This window comes from Danio rerio, chromosome 15, assembly GCF_049306965.1.
Source record: "Danio rerio strain Tuebingen ecotype United States chromosome 15, GRCz12tu, whole genome shotgun sequence".
In the NCBI taxonomy this organism is placed as follows: domain Eukaryota; kingdom Metazoa; phylum Chordata; class Actinopteri; order Cypriniformes; family Danionidae; genus Danio; species Danio rerio.
The window spans coordinates 26,539,794-26,564,626 of NC_133190.1; the positions used below are offsets into that span (position 1 = coordinate 26,539,794).

Below are 24,833 nucleotides of genomic sequence, written 5' to 3' on the forward strand. Positions count from 1 at the left end.
AGCTGCAAAACGATTGGCTGTAGCAGACGATTCTCTCAAGTTACCCAAAGAAAAGTTTTGGAAAGTGGGAGGAGGAGGTGGTTTGGGGTAATAGTCGATGTCTGTCATTCTGCGTTTCTAATTTATCTCACCTGCCTGTCTCTATTCTTTGCTAAAAATAGGGGCTGTCATCGTGTCCCAATGAGTGATTGTCTGCGGTCATTTCTCTGTATATCAGCTGAATTTCGTGACACCCTATGTTTCTGTCTGTGGTATTGTGGCGTTCTGAATATTGGTGGTGTGTCTTTAGGAGGAAATTCAGCTGCTCAAGTCGAAGCTGGAGAAGGTAGAAAAGGAGAGGAACGAGTTGAGACTCAATAGCGACCGGTTGGAAAGCAAGGTATGTGCTGAAGTCACAGTGTTTATGCTGTGATTTACTATATTACACAGTTGCATGCTCATTCATTGCAATTGATACCAACATCAGTGCAATTGTATTATTATTATTTTTTAAAATATAATTTTCAAGTTAAGTTGAGCTTTATTGTCATTCTGCTACGTGTTTGAACCTACAGAGGAACAAAATATCATGTCTCGCAGGACAATGATGCTACATAGATTAATCATAAATACAAACACAGCACTGGACATAAGAGCTATGAAGCAACCTTAAATACCTCTTGCACAATATTAAAGCTTAAATTATTTGAATTAAATTATTTTATATTAAACGAAATTTTTTAAATAAACATCAATAACAAATGGGTTATAATAATAATAATTGCTTGGTTTAGGACTTGTGGAGCTGCGCATTGATGGATTTGCTCTTCAGTGTTAGGGCTTTCAGTGAAAATTAAACCACACTGAACTGAACAAAACTAAATTTCTGCTCTGAAAACTGGACTGACACAGTTTTAATTTATTAGAACTTCTATGTTAAGCAGCTTTGACACAATGTTCATTGTTAAAGCACTATAGAAATAAAGATAAATTGAATTATAATTAAGGGTCAGACAGAACCTGCGGTCATTTTTTAACTATTTCTGCTCTGAATTTTGTAAAAAAATCTTTTTTTGCAGAATGATTTTGGTAGTATAGTAACTAAAAACTTAATTTATGAACTTTTGTTAAAATGTTTTATTAAATTTGGTGAACAAAGCAAGTCCCTCATATAGTATATCTACTAAAAGACAGAAATTATTACTTTACAAACTGTATTGTAAATATATCATATGAACATTTTCATATTAGCTAATAATATTGCTGAAAAAAATTGAATAAATGAAAACTGAAATAAATATAAATTTACACACATTTACACAAGTTAACAAATAGATTTAATGATGGGCTAAAAAATCGGTGTGCGCAGATTCCGTGTGGGCCTAGTTGTAATGTAATGAAATAAATTAAGAAAACTATTAATATTGTTTTAATTTGATAGAGAAATATGTATGTTTAAAATGTTATATAAACAGCATTAACTAATGGGTTTTAATGTAATGACATCAATTATTAGGAATTATTAGGAAAACTTTATACTGCATATTGATTTGTGGCTAACATAAATATCTCTTTAAATAAAATCTAAATCAGTTATTTGTGCAGCATAATATAAAATATTTAAATTTCCTTTATTGTATAATATACCATATATGCTGCAATTATACAGCAATATGATCATTATTATTCCAATGAACAAAATGATTGTTCTCTTGGCACTAAAAAGCATTACAGCAAATTAAGAATTAATCTAAACAATTAATGTAACAAATTAATTAAAGTTCACAACAATATTAAGTTTTCAAGTGAATGATAATGAATAACAAATCAACATCAACTACATATTAAATACATAACACTGCTAATAAATTCTATAAATAAACTTAATCAACTAAGAGGTATTTTCTTTCTTCATACAAATGATTAAACAAATCAGCTAATGTAATAAACTGGTCTATTAGAATAAATTGACACTTCAGGTTGCAATCTAGAAATCTGTATTTGATAGATACAGTATGCCTTTCTGCTGTTGTTGCTCAATATGATAGCATCCTTCATTAAATGAAGCACATGATAGCATAGGCATTCTTGATAAAGTTCCTACTTTAAGGCAAGACACGTTTATTTATATAGCACATTTCATACACTGTGGCAATTCAAAGTGCTTTACATAAACAGGAATAAAAGAGACAAGTAAAAATAAAATAGAAACAAATAATATGAAAACAGCGTAAAGACAGTTTTTCCATATTCTAAAACACCAGTGTATCATATTTTCTCATTTTAGTCTGTGACTCCCCATTCTGGTGATCATCCCCCCTTTGAGTACTTTTTCGGTACCTATTAAGTACTAAACATACATTCACAGTACGGTTACGTTCCTACAAAAATCTAGGGGTTAAAAATAAATAGAAACAAACAAATGAAGAAAGAAGGGAGCGTATTTTAAGTGAACTGCCACTAGATCCAGAATTATCAGACAACAACACATTCTTGATCAACTTTTTGATCACCATCAATTATTTTTGTTTATCTTTTTTTATCGGAAAAATAAATAAGTAAATTAAATTTTAAAGGACATTATACAAAAACAAAAATAATACCTCAGGATATGGGAGTCCAAAATAACAATCAAAACAGTCCAATAACTAATTTAAAGGCAAACTATCTTTCCCAACAAATAAAAATTCCAGAAGAAAGAAAAATATTGGAAAAATCTGACAATGCAATATTTTGGTTTGCTGCAAAATAAATATTGTGATATGAATATAATTTGACCAGATGATTTAAATAGCTCTTTTCAAAAAGATTTGATTGGTCACACTTTACAATCAGGTTCATTAGGTAAGGTTAAGTAATGCATTTACTAACATGAACAAACAATGAACAATACAACTACTACACTATTTAATCATTTTGATAATCGTTAGTTAATGAAAATACAGTTGTTCATTGTTAGTTCATGTTAACTCATGGTGCATTAACTAATGTTAACAAGCATGGACTTGAATGTTATTAATAGATTAGTAAATGTTCAATTATGATAAATAAATGCTGTACAAGTGTTTTTCATGAATGGTTCATGTTAGTAAATACATTAACTAATGAACCTTATTGTAAAGTGTCACCATATAATGTAATTTAGATTGACTGGGATTATCAAGACTTTTTCTATGTGGTGCATTTGCATTAAATGTAATAAATTAGAAGAATATAAAAATATGACTATAAAGAGATTTTCTATGGAGTCTGACAGTATTCAAATACAAAAAATTAAACAATCAAACGCAAAATAACAGTCATCATTGCATACATGTAGACAATAATATAAAAATAATATCTTTATCCTTTAATCTTTAATCAATTTTCTAATCCTGACTATTGCGGATACATTGCAATATCGATGCTCAAACACTATATTGTTCAGCCCTAGTTCACAGTATATACAAAATCACACCATTACACCCAAACACAGTCACAGAAACCCACATCTCTCACTATCAGCATTGGACTGTTACCAAAATACCATCATCTCTGTGTGAAATATGTGAGCGATGATATAGATGTGAAGTGTTGCATGTGGATGCGAGATGAGCTCATACACTACACTGAAGTTTGCATCTAGTACACACACACCTCATGTTTGCCTCATTATTTTTATATTTCAGATCACAGAACTGTCATCAGAGCTTGCCGATGAGAGGAACACTGGCGAATCTGCCTCGCAGCTGCTGGAGTCCGAGACCTCGGAGAGACTGAGGCTGGAGAAAGACATGAAGGATCTACAGGTACAACACACCCACACACTTCAGAACAGATTCAGAGTTTTGACTTTTCTGTAAGGAATCTCCTCATGCCTGAAATAGATATTTTCTGGCAATGCAGTCCAAGCAGCAGAGCATGAGCCGTATACAAATTTTGTCATCTTGCATTAAATATCTATGCGAAAGATGTAGTGTGTGAGCGAGTGTCTGCAGGTATTTGTCTGTGTGTGGTGTGTTTTATGTGTCTTCTAGGCTCAGAGTTGCCTGTGTGAGCAGATGGTCTGGGTATTTCCCTGTAGAACAGTGAGCTGATGTGCTTTGCGTCCCTCTGTGTGTGTGTGTGTGTGTGTGTGTGTGTGTGTGTGTGTGTGTGTGTGTGTGTGTGTGTGTGTGTGTGTGTGTGTGTGTGTGTGTGTGTGTGTGTGTGTGTGTGTGTGTGTGTGTGTGTGTGTGTCAGGCCAAGTTTGACGCTATGAAGAAGCAGACAGAGTCTATGGAGATGGAGGTAATGGAGGCACGGCTAATACGCGCATCGGAGCTCAACGGGGAAATGGATGACGATGACACTGGTGAGTTTGTGGTGGCATTTCCTGGAGTGAGCAAAGTCAGAAATGCAACTGTTTCCACCTGGTATCAACATGCATTTCAAGTGATCCACTTACAAGCGTTTCTAGCAGGTATTAACATTCATTCAAAACCCGTGTGTTTGGGTTTTGTTGAGACTTTTTCCGCTCATTACGTCACAATCTACAGGCAGGGGTTCGGGTGGTTTGAAAGACCCACCCCTCACTTACAAAGGGCCAGAATTTGTCCCATACAACAACGCTTCTGTACAGTGTACGCTTCTAGAGCCTACAGCTAATCAATCTGTCAGATTATGAAGTGCATTCAAGTTCTAAAGAAAAATATAAATGATGAATGATCTTAAATAAAACAAATACATTTATAGATATGGTGTAACTTTACTCACATGGGAAACGGAGGCCACGTGAATGGTTTGTAAGCACAATTAAGTGCACACAGCATCCCATATCATCTGATAATTGTTAGAAATAAGTCCAAAAGGCAACTGACTGTGTAAAGCACAATAAAGCAAAACAAAAAATAATGAATATGCCGAGTTCAGTGGCTAATCTGCCGGAGTCAGCTGAGGTGAAGTGACGGCTACCAGCGAGAGCTAGCTGTCACTCTAGTAGCCACGCCCTAATTATGGAAACTTAATATAGCCTAATATAAAGGAAAGGGATGAGTTGTCATGAAGGGTAATATTAGCTTTATGAACCAAAATCGCTCCTTGTACCAGGATTTTCTGTTGTAAAGTTGGCCATTCTAACAGTGGGCTCAATTAAAATTTGCTCTATTATGGAGCCAGGACTAGCGGAATTTCGATGAATTGCAGTTTCAGTTACTTCCGTATTGGCTTCCCGAGGTAGAGCGGGAGGTTGCCGCTTAGTCTTCTCATGTAGGAGGTATTGTAATTCTGGCTTTAACTGTATGCCTGTTACAGTAATTGATAAATCAACATATCGCACAATACATTGACATGACCTCGGTATTTTTTAGGTGACACAATATATATCTCCCATCATATTTACATAAAAATAAATGTCAGCATCATTTGATCTGATTGTACAGCCTCATCCATATAATCTCTGTTGGAGGTGTCTGAGAGCTCAGGGAACTCCTTTAGAAACGATGTTTACTGACAAATTCTTACATTTTCCTGAAAACTGCTGAATCTTTGGAAGAAGTTGAGCTCTGTTTCAAAGCCACAAAGTGACAAAGCAAAATGGCACACTTTCACAAATAACATTAAAGGACATTTACATTGGACATCTCTGATGTCGATGTTTATATTAGGGCATTTACTTTTACAGAATCTGAATTATAACTTCTAAGCCTGTCTTAAAATGGCAATAGTATTATTATTATTTATTGCAATAATTTTTGGAAAAAATTTAATCCAGTATCACACAACAAATTAACTTATCGTGACAGGCCTAAATCTACACTGAATTTATAGGGTAGCTCAGCGCACTATTCTTACCACTAGTCTTGCATATTTTAAATTTGAATTTTTGCTGTTTGAACATTCAACTACATACGCTCCGTCACTAACTGCATATAAATGAACAATTTTACTGGTATAGTCAAATATTGGGCATTATGAGGATATTTGGCATGGCATGATTCCTTTGTGCATTATTAAAAATGCTCGCTGTGTCCTGCCTCTCCTCCTGAATTTACATCATAAGACTAAACCATCCAAAATGCTTTGCATAATCATACTATTAAAACTAAATGCGATGTGGTGATTTTAATTTTACACTTTTACTTCGCAAAGTACCACTCCAGCATGCACGCTCTTCAGATGATCACATGCATCACGGTTCTAATAGCAAAACACATCAGAATGACAATTCCCAAACTTCAGAGCATTTCATTTCATACTTCAAAGTCAATTAAAAATGACAACTTAGTCACCGTCTTTTCATGCGCAAATGTCTGTGTTTAGAACAGCATGTGCGTTGTCAATCTATTATTTTATAAATCCAGCAAGTCTCTTGAGAACATCTTGGATTTAGATTAAACTGCTCAATTGATTATCTTTATGTCTTTATGAAATAATTTAAATATATTAGGCTTCAGGGGAATTGGCTTTCTGAATGGAACAGAAATCAATCAGGTTTCATTAAAAAATGTCCCATTTGAATTTAGAAGATGAATAAAACAAGTTTAAAAAGACACGAGAGTGAGTACATGATGACAGTTTTAGAATGACTTTACCTTCTAAATACAGTAAGATGTGTCTGAAAAAAAAGTAACTCTACCTAACCAATCACATTATTCACATTAATGCTACAAATTGTTACATTTAGTCTAATGTGTACAAGCTTAAAGCTTTTAGACGGTGTTTAGTTTCCCTCATCTGTGGTTGGATTGATAAAAATGCATTTTGATGCCAGCTGTAAATGGGACCTCAGAAAAGGGATTCCCTCCTGATGGCTGAGCTTTGAGCGAAAACTATCAGAGCCTTCCTGAATGGTTTTGGCAGAATTGAAGGGTTATCTGGGAGGATTTCCCTGAGTTTGGCGGCCCATGACTCTCTGGTGAGGAGTTGAGCTTCAGGTGTGCTGAGCGGTTCAGCTTGGCACCTCCAGACAAATGAGAAAATAATCTGTAGCATCAGAGCTGCTGCTCCTCATTAAGCTGTTTATATGGAAATGCCAGGGGGCACTGAAAACACCAAACACGCGCTCGCTCTCTCTGTCTCTCACCCCCTCTGCTTTTCACTCCTTTATACTGTTTCTGGAACTTTCCATGTAGAGAGAAAATTCTCTATTATTGTTTTTTGCTTTAAGAGTTATTAAATATAATCTAGCATAAAATTAGCTTAGAATGTTTTTAAAACCTTCACCTTAGAGGTTTTTACATTCTTGACTGTACCAAACAATTAAATGTACCAAACAATCACTCTAATGAACTATTTTAAAATAAGAAATATTTAGTTATCAGTAATTGTAAACCAACAGTGAGACAAAAACTAGCTAATGATATCTTAATTTGCAACCCTGTATTAATTTTGATGTGTATTTATTTATAAGCATAAACTGTATGTGTATTGTATATAACATGGTAATACTTTACAATAAGGTTGTATTAATTAGTTAATGCATTTACTAACATCAACCAACAATGAACAATGCATTTAATACAATATTTGTTCCTGTTAGTTAACATTAGTTAATGAAAACAGTCGTTCATTGTTATGGTGCATTAACTAATGTAAAAAGCATAAGTTTGGATGTTATTAATGCATTAGTAGATAGCGATTATTAAAAAATGTTGTACAAGTGTTGTTCATAATTATTTCATGTTAGCAACAAAACCTTATTGTAAACTATAATATAATATAATATAATACGTGACCAATATCATACAAGTAGCAGTTCGATATGGCTGTATATCGGCACTGGTGGGAGGCATGCGTTGGTTTGAGTCTGCAGGCTGAGTGCCTTAGTTCCTCCCACCTGTGCCAATATACAGCCATATTGCATTGCTACAAGATCTTTGTCACCATCTTGTGGCGGAACGTCAATCGTCACTTTTTTTGGTCTGCTCAGACAGGCTGATGATGGCCGATGCACTGAATCCGATGCTCTGAAATTATAAATATTTAAAAATAGGCATTATCCTTATAATAATCTGCATCGTTGCAATTCTAACAACTACATAATTAACTAAAAAGCCTAAAAAAAGACTAAAAAGACTAAAAAATGTTGTCCAACAGCAGCAATATTTGTTATACTGTAGAGTGACTTTTGCTTGTCGCTGTATGTGGGTGGAGTAATACACAAGGGTAAAGGGTGAAGAGGCTGTACTAGTGCTGTTATTTGCAGAATATCAGATTCAAGAACCAGACAGAACTGTTGTATAAAATATAATATATCATGTGGCACTGAAGACAGAGGTAAAGACACCTCCTAAAACACCTCCTAAAAATCCAGCTTTAACAGCACAGGAGTAAATTTGATTTTAATATTGGTTAAAAAATAAATGGTTTGAAACGGCATCTCTTTAGTCAATAGCAGTATTGTGAAATAATGTTATTACAGCTTTAGTAAGCAAGCATAGACTTATTTTAAAAACATAAAAAGCCATAACCCTGCTAATGTCATGTAAAGGACAGAGTGCAAATAAATACATCTTGGATTGTTGGGTTTTTAGTTTACTTTGATCTAAGGCTGACAATCATAAAGCATTATTATTTGAAGGTTAAGCACTTCTTTTCATTGTAAATGTTTTGAAAAAGGGGAACAATGACTCTTAGCCATCACTAAGACTCTATTCCTGGAAAGTAACTTCCAGTTCTTCCACAATCTGACTTCCTTTTCGTCTGTCCCTGTCGCAGTCTATAATGGTGTTCTCAGTGAAAGCCTGAACATGATTATATTCAGTAGTGCCTTTCCTAGAATCTCCGCTATCATGAACAAAGCTCAATTTAATGCGTATGTCACACTGGTGACGGCTTGTTCTCACCTCTGTGTCACCCAGCTGATCTCTCAGGCTTAATGCTAAGCCACGCACATTTGATTTATTCTACTTTTCGGCAATTACATTCTCTTAACAGTGACGTGGTGGGACCGGCTCGGCTCTGCGTTTTGTTATTGCTGATGTCTGTGTTTCAATGCAGTTCATTGAACTGCTTTGATTTATTAACGTGTGTATTTACGTTTTTCTGTTCTTCAGTGATAGATTCACAAAATGGGATTTTGTAATGAAAAGGATTAGAGTAAAATGTTTAAACCTCAGATCTTTTCAGAGAGACAATCCTATTGCAATTACGATATAATTTAACCGCATTATGATAAACATTTGACATCTCAAATTGCTCCACGAACTTCAAGTGCACTGAACCTGTTGAGAGAGAGTACTTGTATTATGCGCAGCAGACAAAACAGAGTACTTCGCTTTGAAGCACTGTCATTTTTATTTAATTAAATTGCAGCGTTTTGCAGCTGAGTAATCACAGAAGGCCATTTCACAATAAATTGGGCTGCCTTAATCATGACTGACTGACTGTGTTTGAAGGAGGAGAATGGAGGCTCAAGTATGAGAGAGCCATCAGAGAGATCGAGTTCACCAAGAAGAGACTCCAGCAAGAGTTTGATGACAAACTAGAGGTGGAGCAGCAAAACAAGAGGCAGCTGGAGAGAAAAGTAAGGACTACTCACCCACACATTGTTGGTTTTATTTAGATTTTGTTAGCTCCTACACTTTTTCCAGCTTCTACATTTTCAGTCATTGCCAGCACAAGCAAGTCTGTTGAAAAGATATTGGTTTAATTGTTCTAGGTAGTTTCACCAATTTGTTTTACATTGTTTTGATTTACTTCGCTAGCATTTAAAACAATAGTTTTTAATATTTTATATGTACAAAACAGTTTGCAGTTTAACACTTTCCCCGCCAGTTTTTTAATGAGAAGTTGTGAGCCACTTCCAACAATTTTGATCATTGTATATAAATTTGTGCAAATTGTCAGCGTTCAATCATTCCATTGCGGCGACTCCTGATAAAGAAGGGAGTAACCGAAAGAAAGTTGAAAGTTGGGTTGACCGTTATCGACCTGTCGACGACACAGCTTGAAGCTTTTGTGTCTAAAGGGATCTCTTTAACCAACTTTATCATGATGAGATTTAGAATCAGTAAAAATATGAGCGATCAGAGTCAATGCCATTAATGCCCGCCTGTTCATCTGAATACCTCTTATATACAGAATACATCTGGGTCTGGTTGCACCAGCTGTTCGTAAGTTTTATTTTAACATGGAACGTCCACTTTAGAGGCTTAGTAATTACTAGCTAGTTTATAACTAAATTTGTTCTCACTTCGGTTGCACCACATGTTTATTAGACAAACCGTAGTTAGTAGGTCGTAAGCTCTTCGTAAAATCTTGTGTAGTTGCAATGAAAGTTGTAATATCCAATAAAAAGCATTTAAATCATTAAACTGCTTTAAAATTCTGCAACTAATGCATCTGAATCTGCATCTGAGAATGAAATTATAAATGATATTTTAATAGCACATTGAATTACAGTCAAACACTATTAACATACAACGCACACAGTTGCATCGCGAGCCGTGAATGCACGCAAAGTTATCAAAACATTAAACTTGAGTTTTTAATACCCTACTCATGAAAGAGAAAAAAGCAAGGAGAAGATTGTGTGTTTTATCTTCTCCCTTCTGGTATTCGATGCAGAACTCCTTTTAGTAAAACAAATCGGTTTAAACTTTCATTCATCCACTCAGCTGTAAAGTTTTAAAATTTAGGGTAGAATTTGTATTGTATAATGTGCTTTTGTGTATTATGAGTGACATGCTTGTATGTTGCAACCAAATTGCCTTCGGGAAATGAACAAAGACTAACTACATTATGATCGCGAGCTCTGCGATGTATACTAATCCCACCTTCATCTCTTTTCAACCGTTATACATGGGGAGGCTGCCATAAATATTTAGTTAGAACATAGCGTTACATTTAAACTAAGTTCAGTGGTGCAACACAGACATATTTAGTAGTGTGTAAGTTGTAACTTGGTGTCCCTTTAAATCACAACTAGGCTATATTTAAACTTGTGCACTGCTGGTGCAACCACTTGTCTATATTTTCTCTGATCATTTTTGTATTTCACACTCTGGAAGGCCCGAAGTCCTTTTACCATTCTGGGCTTTCGCTAAGATTTCCTTTACCATAAAACCCATGACTTGTTGATGTAAGGGAGCCCCTGTCTCCTAATTGACAAAATATTTATCATCAATGGTGGGGAAAGAGTTAATATCATACTGTATATTAGCTGCTGTTATTTTTTTTATCATACTTATGTCTAAATTGCGCATATTAAAAACAACAACTAATTAACTGTTGATGTTAAAAATTTACAATTTCTTACAAATTCAGAAATTGTCTATTGTGAGGTCAGCGTGAAGTCAGTGTTCTTGAAGCAGTTAAACTTACAGCTTTGCTATTAGTAGAGTCGCTGCTGCCAAACTCTTTTGAGAGACTCAGACATGTGTCATTCATAAACACTCCATCAAGTCAATTTGGATAACTGCATCTTAATGGCTCAAGCTTCTATTGCTAGCTCTAAAATTACATTTTAGAATTGGCAACAGAGGCTTGGGGTGAAATGTGTAAAACGTGTTGTGGTCATATTGATTTTCATGTAGTTTGGTAGAATATTGCCAAGACTACAAGATTGATTTCTCAAGAATGTGTTTTATGGCCTTGTTTCAGTGGCTCACCTCCCCCAAAACTACACATAGTATGTAATGTTGTTAAATAATATAACCATATACATCCACCTCGTTCACATAATATTGTAGGACAGTTTGTGCAGACCACTTTGGTTACATTTTGCTGATATATTTGTGGGGATAGCCAAAAATACACTGTATTCAGAATTACTGCATTTTGTTTTATGACAAAAATCAATTGAATATTTAGATAAACTCATGTTCTATAAAGACATTTTTAAAATTTGTTTTTGTAAATATATCCAAACAGACTTTTTGGTTATTAATATGCATCACTAAGAACTTAATTTGGACACTTTACAGGTGATTTTTTTTTAGTCTTTCAACTTTTTTATACATCAGATTCCAGATTTTTAATAGACATGTCTCAGCCAAATATTATCCCAACAAACTATATATCATTGCAAGCATATTTATTCATCATTTAGATTATTATTATTATTATTATTATTATTATTATTATTATTATTATTATTATTATTATTATTATTATTATTATTATTATTATTATTATTAGTGATAGTATTATTATTAATAATAATAATAATACAATTTTTCTGGTTTTGTGATCCAAGGTAAAAAAAATGTTAGGGCATGCCTAAACACACAGAGGGTCCCAAAACCACCTCAGACTCCTGACCTTACTTAATGATGTCTTATCAAGTAAAATAAAATGTCTAAAAATAAAAATAACATCTAAACACCCTGTTTTCTTAATACATTCTCAGCATCAGTTTCCTGTTATCCTGTTATCAGTTATACCTTAGATGGCGCATCCATGCAGTTGACTTTATTCTCCCAAGCTAACAAACATATAAAAGCCCAGACTTCACTCGTATTGTCAGTGTGTTCCAACTCAACAGCATGTACTGTCTCAAGCATGAATGTATTATCTGAAACTCACACGTCTAGACAAGATACTCAGTGGATGGACAGATCCACCTGTACAGACTCAATGAGAATCTTTGTGTTTAGCTGACAGACCTGCAGGCGGACAATGAAGAGGTGCAACGCGTGGCTCAGCAGCTGAAGAAGAAATGCCAGAGACTGACAGCCGAGCTACAGGACACCAAACTGCACCTGGAGGGCCAGCAGAGCCGCAACCATGACCTGGAGAAGAAACAGCGCAAGTGAGTCAGAGAAAGAGATTTACAAACATACAGTTGAGGAAATGGGTAACTACTCCTCTTACAGAGCATGTAATGCCACGGCAAGATATTTTGTTAATTTGTCTTTTTCAGTCATGTCAGGCTGTGATGAACCACCAACAGTAAATGAAAACACTTTGGTCCAAAATCCATTTTTTCAAAATGGTCTACTCATAGTGTTGGTTTTATTACAGAGTTGCTTATGTCTGATTCACAAGCTCTCAATTCCATTTTAGCTTCATTTGATTTAGAATTATTCAATATATCTGTAATGAGAACCATTTTGCTGACTTGTTCTGTCATAATGTGCACAGTTGAAGTCAGAATTATTAAACCACCTGAATTATTAGCCACTGTTTATTTTTTCCGAAGAAGAAATAAGAACAGAGAGAAGATTTTTTCAACACATTTCTAAACATAATAGTTTTAATAACTCATTTCTAATAACAGATTTATTTTATTTTTGCCATGATGACAGTAAACAATATTTGTCTAGACATTTTCAAGATACTACTATACAGCTTAAAGTGACATTCAAAGGCTTAACTAGATTAATTAGGTTGACTAGTCTGAATAGGATAATTTATTGTTATTGTATAACGATGGTTAGTTCTGTAGACTAATATATAGCTAATATATAATATATTAAGAAATATATAGCTTGAAGGGGCTAAAAATTTTTACCTTAAAATGTTTTTAAAAAAATTAAAAACGGCTTTTATTCTAGCCGAAATAAAACAAATAAAATTTTCTCAGACATACTGTGAAATTTTCCTTGCTCTGTTAAACATCATTTGGGGAATTTTAAAAAATGAAATAAATTAAAAGGGAGGCAAATAATTATATTTTAGAATTATTCTAATTCTAATTTTAACTGTCTGCAGGATGATATTTCGTACTAATTTAGATTCTTTTGAACTATTGACTACTTTTTTTTTAATGAACTGGTTTATAAGTTATTTACCAAATTATACAACTATGGTCACGTTTTATGATTTTTTTTAAACAATAAAAAGGCATTTCTTGCCTTCATTTGAGGTTTCTCTTTTCATTTGAGGTATCTCTTTTTTTTAATATCTTTATATATATATACAGTTTATACATTATAATAAACTTAATGTTCACATGCAAGACTTTTGTGAAAGAAAATCTTTCAGTGCTTTTATGACCGAGTGAAAAGTTTGAGGGAATGCAGTATTGCTGTTAGAGAATGGAGAGTTTTTCAGGGGAACACAAAATTCTAGTGAGAGAACACAAGAGTTGTGTAAGAGAACACAGTGTATTTTGGGGGGAATAATACTCCGACATTTTGAAAGCACTGCCACCAGTGCCATTATGTTCTACAGATGGTGGACACCAATATCTAATTTGGTAAAACATGTAATATTAATTATAATAATAAATTATTAATAAAGTTTTGTCTTTGACATGAGCTTGAATTGAGAGTAGATAAAGAGTGAGGTGAGATTCAGAATAGTTTATTTTCATTTATAAAAACTGTACAATATATACAATTTCTGACCGATTTCTATATAGGTAACACTTTACTTGAAGGGTTGTTCTTTAGTGTCATGACACCTTCATAATCAGGACATGACATGTCATGAAAAAGACTTTATTTATGTAGAAGTCATTATGTGCCATTTGTTCCATTATGGCATTTTAAATGCAAGGATGAGTATGTTTGAGACATTTCATGACATTATGAAGACAGCATACCTTGTCATTAATCTTAAGCATGATGTCATTTGACCATTATACGTGTAATAAATAATTTTCTGATCACTTCAGTGGAACAAGTTGAATTTGTCATTGAACTTTCTCAGTAAAAGTGTCACTACTCTGTCAAATACGTTTATAAACGAGTGATTAATATTTAACGACATGTAATAACATTTTAATGACAAATTTAGTTTGAATCACTGTAGTTAAGGGCAAGAAAAAAAGTACTTGCGCTGTCAAAAAATGAACGACAGTCATAATAATAGCCTCATGACAATCATGTTAATGACAGGTTTATGACAAATTATGTTGTCTTGGTAATGTCAAGTTGTCATGACAAAGACAGTGTATGGTGTATTTATGTCAATTTTCATAACAAGACACCTCAAACAATAACCTTTTCATTAAAAATGACGGAACTGAGCAAATTAAACTTAATGACAGTTGTCAGAAGCATGCATAAAATGTAATCCACAATCATGACATGTTTTGTAATGATTGAAGATTTTTCATGATATATGTATTTCATCAGTATTATGAACACCTTTTCAAGTAAAGTGTTACCCATGTTTTTATATATTTTTAGATCTTTGAGCACAAGAACAACCTCAGTATCACAATAAAAAAATGTATGTGAGAGCTAGAAAAGTGCTCTTTAGTGGTCATGCAATTGAAGTCCATGTTCCATGTTCTTTCAGCAAATGCAAACCTCCAGTGAAGGCAATACTCATGCTACAATGCAATGCTTTTCTTTGAAATGCACTACTTCACAGGAACTTCACAGTTTTGGGATTTGCACCAAATCACAGTGAACTGAAAAACAATATTTTTAGCAGCTCTAATATGTTAAACATGGAAAATGTTTCAATTAGCTGAGATTTAATTGTTTAGAAGAATGAAGTCACCATCGTTTCTTGGAGCGTGAAAGTGTGAAGGTGCTGCTACTAAGCCTCTCTAGACTCTTGAGTAAACCGGCAGAGGCTGTGCCTGTCACTGCGGATGGCATGTGTGAAAGTCCACTCTAAATGTAATGGTCAGCCTGCGGCTCAGGGTGACGGCAGATTTAGTCAGTGGGAGGGAAGGGGGGAGGGTGAGGAGAGTAGTTCTTCATCTCTCCGTGGGGCTCAGATTAACACGAAGAGTTGCATAAGACTCATTTACGGGATCATAACAGGTCCTAGGAGAGGAGGGGGGAGGAGAAAAAAGGGAAAAAGAGAACAAACTGATTTGCCCCAAAGCGTCACGACTTACACGTTGTTGCCCACTTACAAGTTAACCCAATCAGAAAGCTCTCCCCTAATGCCCCTCCTGACACACACACACACGTCACACACAATACTGTAAAGCTTAGAAGAATTTTAGTTCTCAACGCTCTGCTATGCTGGGCTATTTTAGGAAAAGCAGGTACGTTGTTATATTTACATTTTTCTTTGTCAGAAGACTTGTGCTTATATTATTATTAAAGTGATTAGCGATTCACTTTAGTTAGTGCATTATACATACAGTATTTTGGTCAACTAATATGTGCTTTTATGTGCAATACAGATATTTAAATGCAGGGAGGCTTATAAAATCTATATACATAATAAAATTTGATTACAGCAAACTAAAATTAACTATAGTTACTAGTGGAAAGAGTAAAACAAAATTACATTATAATGACATTTTTGCTACGTTTTAAAGTGTATGATTTAAATGATAATTTAAAGGGGTAGTTTCTTCAGGCCGTCCAAAATTTTGTTAAGCATTATACAAGATAATTCAGCTAAAACTTAATTATTACTTGTTAGTTATGGACTTGCCTTTTATAAATTCCCAAGCACCACGGTTTTAACTGCAGATTTTATTTAATTTTGATTTAAATTTTTGATTTAAATTTAATTTAATTCCTGCAATACGGATGTGACATTTGCAGTAAAAACTCAAAGCATAAATTCACATAGAAAGTATATCCTAACAATATATTTAAACATCTGTTTATATTTTCCAAAATGACTAACCACAAAGTTATGGGATCAGAAAAATGTCAATCTATAAAAATGTTTTATAATTTAAATTAGGAAAATAGACATGCGTCATAGATGTGACCAAAAAGCCTGCGAGTTTACAGTATACAGCATACTTTGTAGAAATTCTGTGAATTAATCTGTACAACCCAAAAGAACCATAGATAATTAGAAGAATAAGTGCTGCCTCTCTATAAAACAAAAAAAAAAAACGATTGATTTTATTTTATTTTTGCTAATCAAAAATAATTGTTTGAAAATATTGACAGAGTTACTTTTGTTTATTTTTACAGTACTGTAAAATACATGCCTACACAACTTAGAGTTTTGCTATTTTTCTGAAACCTTTTTTAATGGTTGACATTTGCATGCAATTGCTCTGTTCTACTAAAGATAAAAGTCACATTCAAAGTAGGTATAGGATGATAACCAGTTTCAGATAAGGTTTATTGCTGTTTGGAAACTTTTTTAAAACTGTCCAAATTTTCTGTTATACCGTTCCTAAGGTATATGTACTTTTTATTTTTATTTTTATTATTTTTTTTTACAACTATTTTATTTAGTTTATTAGGGCAACAGTATCTCCAGTGGAAAAGGACCATTCACATCAAAAGCTACTGTTCCAAAATATTTTTTATAAATATTGCGTTCAATGGGGAAAAAGCTGTTTAGACATTTTAAAAATATATATTTTAGGGCAGTAATCACAGCACTGTAAATCAATGATATTTTTATCCAAACAATATATATATATATATATATATATATATATATATATATATATATATATATATATATATATATATATATATATATATATATATATTGTATACAAACAATACAATCTTAATACAAATACAAGTTGCATTTAGATATTTTTATTATAGTTGTAGTTTAGTCGGTTCTTTTGAAATCATTTTCAATATCAACCACACAGGATCAGAGAATGTAAAGCCTCTGGAAAACTGCTTTACATCTTTGTGTCTTTTGTGTTCCCGAGATAAAGTATTTATTTTGTTGATGCAGGTTTGACTCGGAGCAGACTCAGGCTCAAGAGGAGGTGCAGAGAGAGAAGAGTCAGCGGGAGAAACTCAGCAGAGAGAAAGACATGCTGACCGGGGAAGTGTTCAGCCTTAGACAACAACTGGAGGTCTGCAACCTCTCTTATATCATCCTCTCTTTGTTGTCTCTCACTTCAGTCCTGGCTGTGACATACATGTGTCTGTGCGAACCGAGCCCAGACTTTGTTGCCCTAAATGAGTTTTTCTCTGCTCTTTCAGGATAAGGATCTGGAGATATGCGCTGTCAATCTGAAGCTGGAGCAGATGGAGGCGGAGCTTCAGGATTTGAACTCGCAGGAGTCGAAGGATGAGGCGTCATTGGCCAAGATTAAGAAGCAACTTCGTGACCTTGAGGCCAAAGTCAAAGATCAGGAAGAGGAACTGGATGAACAGGCTGGAACCATTCAGATGCTGGAACAGGTGATGTTTGAATGGGATACACAAATTTGTTTTTACAACATTTTATTATTAGTTTTCGTCGTAATTTAATAGACCCTTGTTGAAAAAATGTGTTTAAATACTACAATGACAAAGTTTGGGGTTAGAAATTAGTCTTATAATTAAAAGTAATTAGCTTTTAGTATTTTATAAATTTTACATAATCATAAAGTTTTAAAAGGATGAAGTTTTATCATGTGTATTTACATATTATTTATTTTTATATAAAACATCGACCATTTAAATATATATATATTTCAAATATAAAAAAATAACAAATATAAGTATAAAATAAAATTAAAATTGTAGTTGTTTTTATTCTTGTAAACAGGTGATCACCATTTTCATTATGATGGAGATTTTAAAATAACCAAAATTGTTCTTTAAAGTCTGCGTAAACCAGAAATTGCTGAGACTTTTATTGAAGCATGTTTATGTACTTCCAACTGAAATGGAATATTGAGTAGGGGCGGGGCTTTCTCTTTGCACATCATTCCCTCATAGCAAACGGTAAGAGAGGCATGGTTAAGAGTATTTTGTAGGAACGCCCATTTATACACAGAAGCAAATGGTCAGACTTTGATTAAAAATTAAACCAAAACAAATTTTAGTTTACAAACTTTTTTTTTTTCAGGTGATTTACTCAGCATGGATTAATTGTTCACTTAAAGAATATCAATGTGCTCTAACAAAACACACATTGTAAATTAGGGATGCTCTGCTCAATCGACTGAATCAAATTTCATGACTCCATCAGTACTCGCCAATCTGGCCTATCTCATGAACTGATCGCAGGTGTCTGTTTAGGAGTTTACAAGCAAAGTAAGGCGCACGTGGGCTTCCTTATATTATGTATTGCCTACAGCATTCAAACACATGGGGAGGTAAATGATGTGTGGGGGTGTGAGCAATCGATAAATAGCTAAAATATATACAGGTGCAGTGCGATCTGTTTATACAGTCTATTAGCTCGACTCGCATGAGTGATGATCTCTTTGTTGCTAGTGCAGCCAATGTGTTTACAGTGATTTGAGCTGCTGTGATGCAAGTGGAGCGATCACCACTATCTAGTGTCTCATCCAATCCTATGACCTCTCCTGGAAGCTCTGGGAGTCTTACGCGTATTCATATCGGCTCCATGATCCTCCAAAACAAGTTAAAATACCTGGAAATACTGGTGACATGAGATCACGAGAGGCACAGTGATGGTTTGAGCATTACATTTCTTAGGTTAAATGAATAAAGCAGTAAAGATCTCATGAGTGCAAACCCCCTTCTCTGTAATTTGAGAGATCTGCTGTCAATTTGTTACTTCCTGCCCAGGGACTACAGATGTAAATTAGCTTTATAGCTAACTCTGGCACAACATGTCATGTTGTACATTGTCCCTGTATAAATAAATTAAATAAATAAATAAAATAAATAGTTGTCGTTGAGCAAAGTATTTGATTGGTCCTGCATGTATTAAGACCATTTTACATATAACAACTGAAAGTTCTGTGTTTTTGACAATATTGCAAGTTCAGTAAAAGCTGGCTTAAATTAGTAGATTAATAAAACATGTATATTATTTAATAATATAACTTCTTGTAATATGCTTATTGTAATAAACATTCGTTTATAGGCCTATTTCCTTTTAGTAGAGACGTATTAGATTTGCAGGTGTGCATTTTAACTTATGCATCAAATATGCGCTCCAAACTTTTTCTTGATTGAGACATGTTGAATTTTTCTTTGATCATTTGTGATGTTTCCAAATTGCATTGTTTGCCATTTTTCTTACCAATTTTTATATCTGTGTTAAATTATTTTCTGTGATGATTCCTGATTAATAAGGGACTAAGTCAAAGTAAAATGCTGCTTCTGGCCATGACATGTTCACCCCTGAATGGTTATAAGAGATGTGTTTTAGGTATTATATGAAGCATCCTTAATCTATTCTTTCAGGTAAGACAAGACCTCCACTTAAGTATCATACTTGGAGGGAAAATGTGCTTAATGCATTATAAAGCTTGAATCATTAGAATCTGTACTCAGTAATGGCCGATCACCATGACAAGGAATCGGCTGCAAAAATCCTGATCAGAGCATCCCTATTGTAAATGTAAAATTTACACGCACTTTAAATATCAAACCATGGCATGAGTCATGCACCAATGAAGTCTCGAGAATAAAGATATATGTTGCATCGAACTGCCTGGTGTTTAATGTATTCTTGATATGATGCACATTCTCTGTGCACTCAATTTTCACCTGTCATGCAGAATATGCAAATTCATGTAGATTCAGCTGATGTGTCTGTGTGGAGAAATTGTCAATATGCACAGTCTGCATACATTATAATAATAATTATGAAGCAGTTTGTTGGCCTGTGTGGTGGTGTTATTTTGCATATGCTTCTGTATGCGGACGGCGTGTGTTTTCGCTGTGTTCTATCGCATGCGTGCGTTCAGAAGGTGCAGATTTGTATTCACTGAGTTGTTGATGTTGTGACCTGCAGGCCAAGCTCCGTCTGGAGATGGAGATGGAGAGACTGAGACAGACGCATTCGAAAGAGATTGAGAGCAAAGAAGATGAGGTGGAGGAGATCAGACAGTCCTGCAGCAAGAAGGTATGATACTTTCAACCGCCCACCTTCATTGTGTGATATCCATTATTGTATACTGTTTTATTATAATTCAATAAATGTTTGCTTTTAAAATTCCCACTTTGCTTTACAGTCTTCATGTTATGTAGATGTTGAGTAATGTAAAAAGATTGCTGAGCAATTCTTTTGTCTAGCTACTGGTATATTAAAATCCAAACAAATAAATAAATAATAAGATTTATTTTATTTCGATTATTTAATGTTTATCTGTTCAACCACTTTAGAATAATAATCATTATTTCACAGTTTTATGTATAAAAATACATGCATATTTTGATTGATTAAATTGATTGACTTGTTTATTTATTATAATTAGTCTCATGTATGTATGTATGTATTTTTATTATTTGTCTGTTCCTGCAGGGAGCTAATTTTCTCATTAAGTGACATTCAATGTGATTATACTAATTTTATTTCAGCAAACTATTTTTAAAAAAGCATATTAATTAATCTAAAAAAAAAGTAACTCCAATATTCAGATAGATATTCTCCTGCAAAGATTGCTTGATTTAGGAGTGAATGGTGATCTTATTCGGTGGATTAATGATTTCCTTTTAAATCGTCCACAAATAGTATTTGTTATGACGATATGGTGTCTAAAACAATGATTTTAAATTCAGGAGTTCCACAAGGAAGCATTTTATCAACCTTACTTTTTTCTCTTTACACAAATGAACTGAAGATCCAAGATTTAGGTTTTAAGTTATTTAAATATGCAGATGATATGGCACTTGTTTGCCGGTTGACTAAAGCAGGAACAGAAGGAGATACCTTGGACTACAATTATATAAATTTGCTTCAAAATTGGTGTAAAAGGAATTTACTGGAGATCAATTTTACTATAACCAAGGAGATTATTGGTAGAATTAAACCTTCTTAGTCAAGGGTTGAAACCTCTGGTCCTTGAGGGACATGAAATAGAGACAGTTGGATGTTTTAATTATTTAGGAACATTTATTGATAGTGGATTAACATTTGCTGCAAATGCATAGTCCATTTAAAAAAAAAAGCAATGCAGAGATTAAATCTCATTGTGGACAATAAAGAAAGTAAAGTATTATTACTTAATTTTTAAAAAGAAATGCATTACTTGTCTCGTTATTAAGAAAAGTAATATTATAACATAATTTACTTTACCTGTAATGCGTTACCCCCAACACTTTATATATAATAACAAAAAAAAAATATGACAAAATAGATCTTTGTTACAACAAAAAATAAACAAAAGAAAATAATAAGACATGACCTATTACATTTGCATAAGTCACGGACTACTGCTTTCATACACGTTTAGTTACATCAAATTTTCTCTTCGGTCAAACTACCTTTTTTTTCTGTAGAGTTTTACATAAGGCAGTGCTTTACAGGCTAAAAGTCATCATGTATGAATTTGCAACAATGTGAAATAAATTCAACACATCATACAGTCCTACTGTTTATCTTTTTTCCTTAACTGACAGCATTTCACAAGTTCAATTATAATTGCTGCCGTTCAGTTCTTATGCAGTGCTCGCTTCAACTTCTGTACGACATAAATAAACAAGGCATATTGGGCCATTTGTTGAATACGAATTTTCCTTCAGCGTTGTTCGGCTCTTGTTGCTGATAGCGACTTCACATTTGTGGAGTGTCTTTAGCGCGGAGGTGCAGATAAGCTGAACTCAACGAGTTTTGTTTTGATGTATAATTCATGGGGCTGCTATTTTATTTTCCTCACGTATAGTTCACCTTTCCCTCCTCTCCACTTAACCAATCAAGCTGCCAGTACAGTGCATCCTATAATTACCCTTCTTTGGGTCCTTTGATTGACACTTGAAGCTGCTCAGAAGCATCTAAAGACACATTGAGGGAGTGTGTTGATATGTCTGGAATGATGGTACATAATTGGATTGACTCTTCAGGGCAATGCTACTTCACAAAGCCCTCAGTGATGTTGTGTGTTTTGTGTGTGTGTGAGCAGCTCAAGCAAATGGAGGTCCAGCTGGAAGAGGAGTATGAAGACAAGCAGAAGGTCTTGAGGGAGAAGAGGGACATGGAAGCCAAACTGATGAGCGCTCAGGACCAGGTACAGAGCAAACTTGTCCATCTAAAATCTGGTTGAAAGGGGATTGGTTAAATATATTCTGTTTTTCATATTTAATAGCAGACGCTGATTTTTTTAGACTCACTTTATTTAGAGATGCATTAATTATCGATTTTAGTTGTATGATTGTAGTCAGAGGAATAATCACAGTTCCACGTTGATCATAATATTCACGATGATCATAATTGCTCAAAAACTAAATAATACAGCACAAGATAATAATAAAAAACAAACAATAGTCCATTTCTCTTTAGATTTAAAAGTATTTGAAAAATGTTTTTGGCATTTAAACATACAGTACGTAATAATTTTACACTGATAAAATGATAGAACAATGAATAAATAAATGGAAATAAGAAAAAAACTGTAATAATAATAATAATTATTATTATAATGACTTACATTTATATAGCTCTTTTCAGGACACCTAAAGATCTATACACATAGGGGGAATCTCCTCATCCACCATCATAGTGCAGCATCCACCTGGATGACGTGACGGCAGCCATAGTGCACCACACACCAAATTTGGCCAGGATGATGGGGTTAAACTCCTACTCTCTTTTTCAAAGGACATCCTGGAATTTTTAGCAACCACTGAGAGGCACTCACTGAGTAGTAAAGAGTCCCCTTCACTGTACTGGGGCTTTAGGACCCACACAGACCACAGGTTGGGTGCCCCCAATATGTGGTCAAGAAAAGAAATAATGAACTTGCGTGCACAAAAGACGTGACTTGAACGGCCCTCAGTTAATAGCCTCAGCCATAGTTGATTCAGTATGCTTGTGTATTAGTCTCAGTGTACAATCTTGGCATTTTAAACTAGCTCACAGTTGCTCAAACTTTGTTTAGTTGCAATAGTTTGTTCCATGCAAACAGGCGGTTTTTGAGTAGCCTTTATGATTAATTAATCATGACAAATAAAAGTGTGGTTAAAAGGTAATTTTGTGTTGGAAATTTGGCAGTTTTTTGTTAACGTTTTTAATGGCATTAAAAAGTTGGGGGTGAGTAAAATATTATTATTATTTATTTATTTAAATTTTTTATGAATACTTTTAATTAATTTTACATCATATGTGTTTATTACATTAATTTACTTTCATTTATTGTGTTTACATTTACAGTTGTTTTGATTTAAACATTTCATTTTTCAAATTGAAAAAAGGAAAAAGATAATAAACTGCTGTGTTCAACAATACTTTATTATTGACACTAAAGAAGTGCTTATAAATGCTCAGTCCCTCATAGCAAACTAATGGTAAGAGTGTTATGGTTAAAAATGTTATTTCTGAAGCTGTCAAACTGACGTCAACAGAGTAGGTGCCACTTTAATCACGGAAGCAAATGGTCAGACTTTGGCTGAAGATTAATAAAAAAAAAAAAATTAGGAAAATATCTTGCAAGGATTAATTGTTACCTAAATAATAACAATGTGCACTAGTTTTACATTTTTATTTTCACAAAAAACAACTTTGCTCTAAGTGTCAAGAACAATCAGTAGCAGTTGCTAAAATCCAACCAAAATCACCTTCTTAATCACTGAATGTGTAAAACTTTAAGGATCATCTAAAACCATGCTTGTTATTTTCAGGTGAGCCACAGAGATGTGGAGGCAGAGAAGCGTCTGAGGAAAGATCTGAAGCGCACCAAGGCCCTGCTGGCTGATGCTCAGATCATGCTGGATCACCTGAAGAACAATGCACCCAGCAAGAGAGAGATCGCCCAGCTCAAGAACCAGGTCTGTTGTTCATCTCCCTGTGCGCTCAACATCGCATCCAGCAGTAAACATACATTTTATTTATGAGCGTTTGTGTTTACGTTCCCTGTACAGCTTGAGGAATCCGAGTTCACATGCGCTGCTGCAGTCAAAGCCCGAAAGTCGATGGAAGTGGAGATCGAGGACCTCCACGTCCAAATGGATGACATATCCAAATCCAAACAGGCTGTAAGTCTAACTGCGCTTGGGGGTAAAAGTAGAATGAAGCTGAAATTATTTTTATTTCTTTTAAATGAGAATCCACCATAGGTGTCAATTCAATTATTTGCTACAGAGAAATGATTTCCACCCTTAATGGCACATTTCCGATTCTGCCTCTAATTTGAACAAGATGTATCGCTCTGAAATGCATCACACTTTAATAATTCTATCATTGGTACAGTATTATTT

At 34.1% G+C, this 24,833-nt stretch overlaps 1 protein-coding gene across 50 annotated transcripts in view; it reads left to right on the forward strand.

The window, feature by feature from the left end:
• myo18ab (myosin XVIIIA b) overlaps positions 1 to 24,833 on the forward strand; it is a 173,054-nt gene that overhangs the window by 124,208 nt on the left and 24,013 nt on the right. For all 50 annotated transcript variants that reach the window (XM_073923711.1, XM_068213726.1, XM_073923733.1 and 47 more), the window contains 11 exons: positions 290 to 379; positions 3,648 to 3,767; positions 4,201 to 4,312; positions 9,336 to 9,463; positions 12,537 to 12,691; positions 17,464 to 17,587; positions 17,718 to 17,918; positions 20,437 to 20,547; positions 22,544 to 22,648; positions 24,258 to 24,404; positions 24,498 to 24,611. In XM_073923711.1, the coding sequence (XP_073779812.1) occupies positions 290 to 379; positions 3,648 to 3,767; positions 4,201 to 4,312; positions 9,336 to 9,463; positions 12,537 to 12,691; positions 17,464 to 17,587; positions 17,718 to 17,918; positions 20,437 to 20,547; positions 22,544 to 22,648; positions 24,258 to 24,404; positions 24,498 to 24,611 (1,407 nt within the window). The remainder of the gene's footprint in view (positions 1 to 289; positions 380 to 3,647; positions 3,768 to 4,200; positions 4,313 to 9,335; positions 9,464 to 12,536; positions 12,692 to 17,463; positions 17,588 to 17,717; positions 17,919 to 20,436; positions 20,548 to 22,543; positions 22,649 to 24,257; positions 24,405 to 24,497; positions 24,612 to 24,833) is intronic.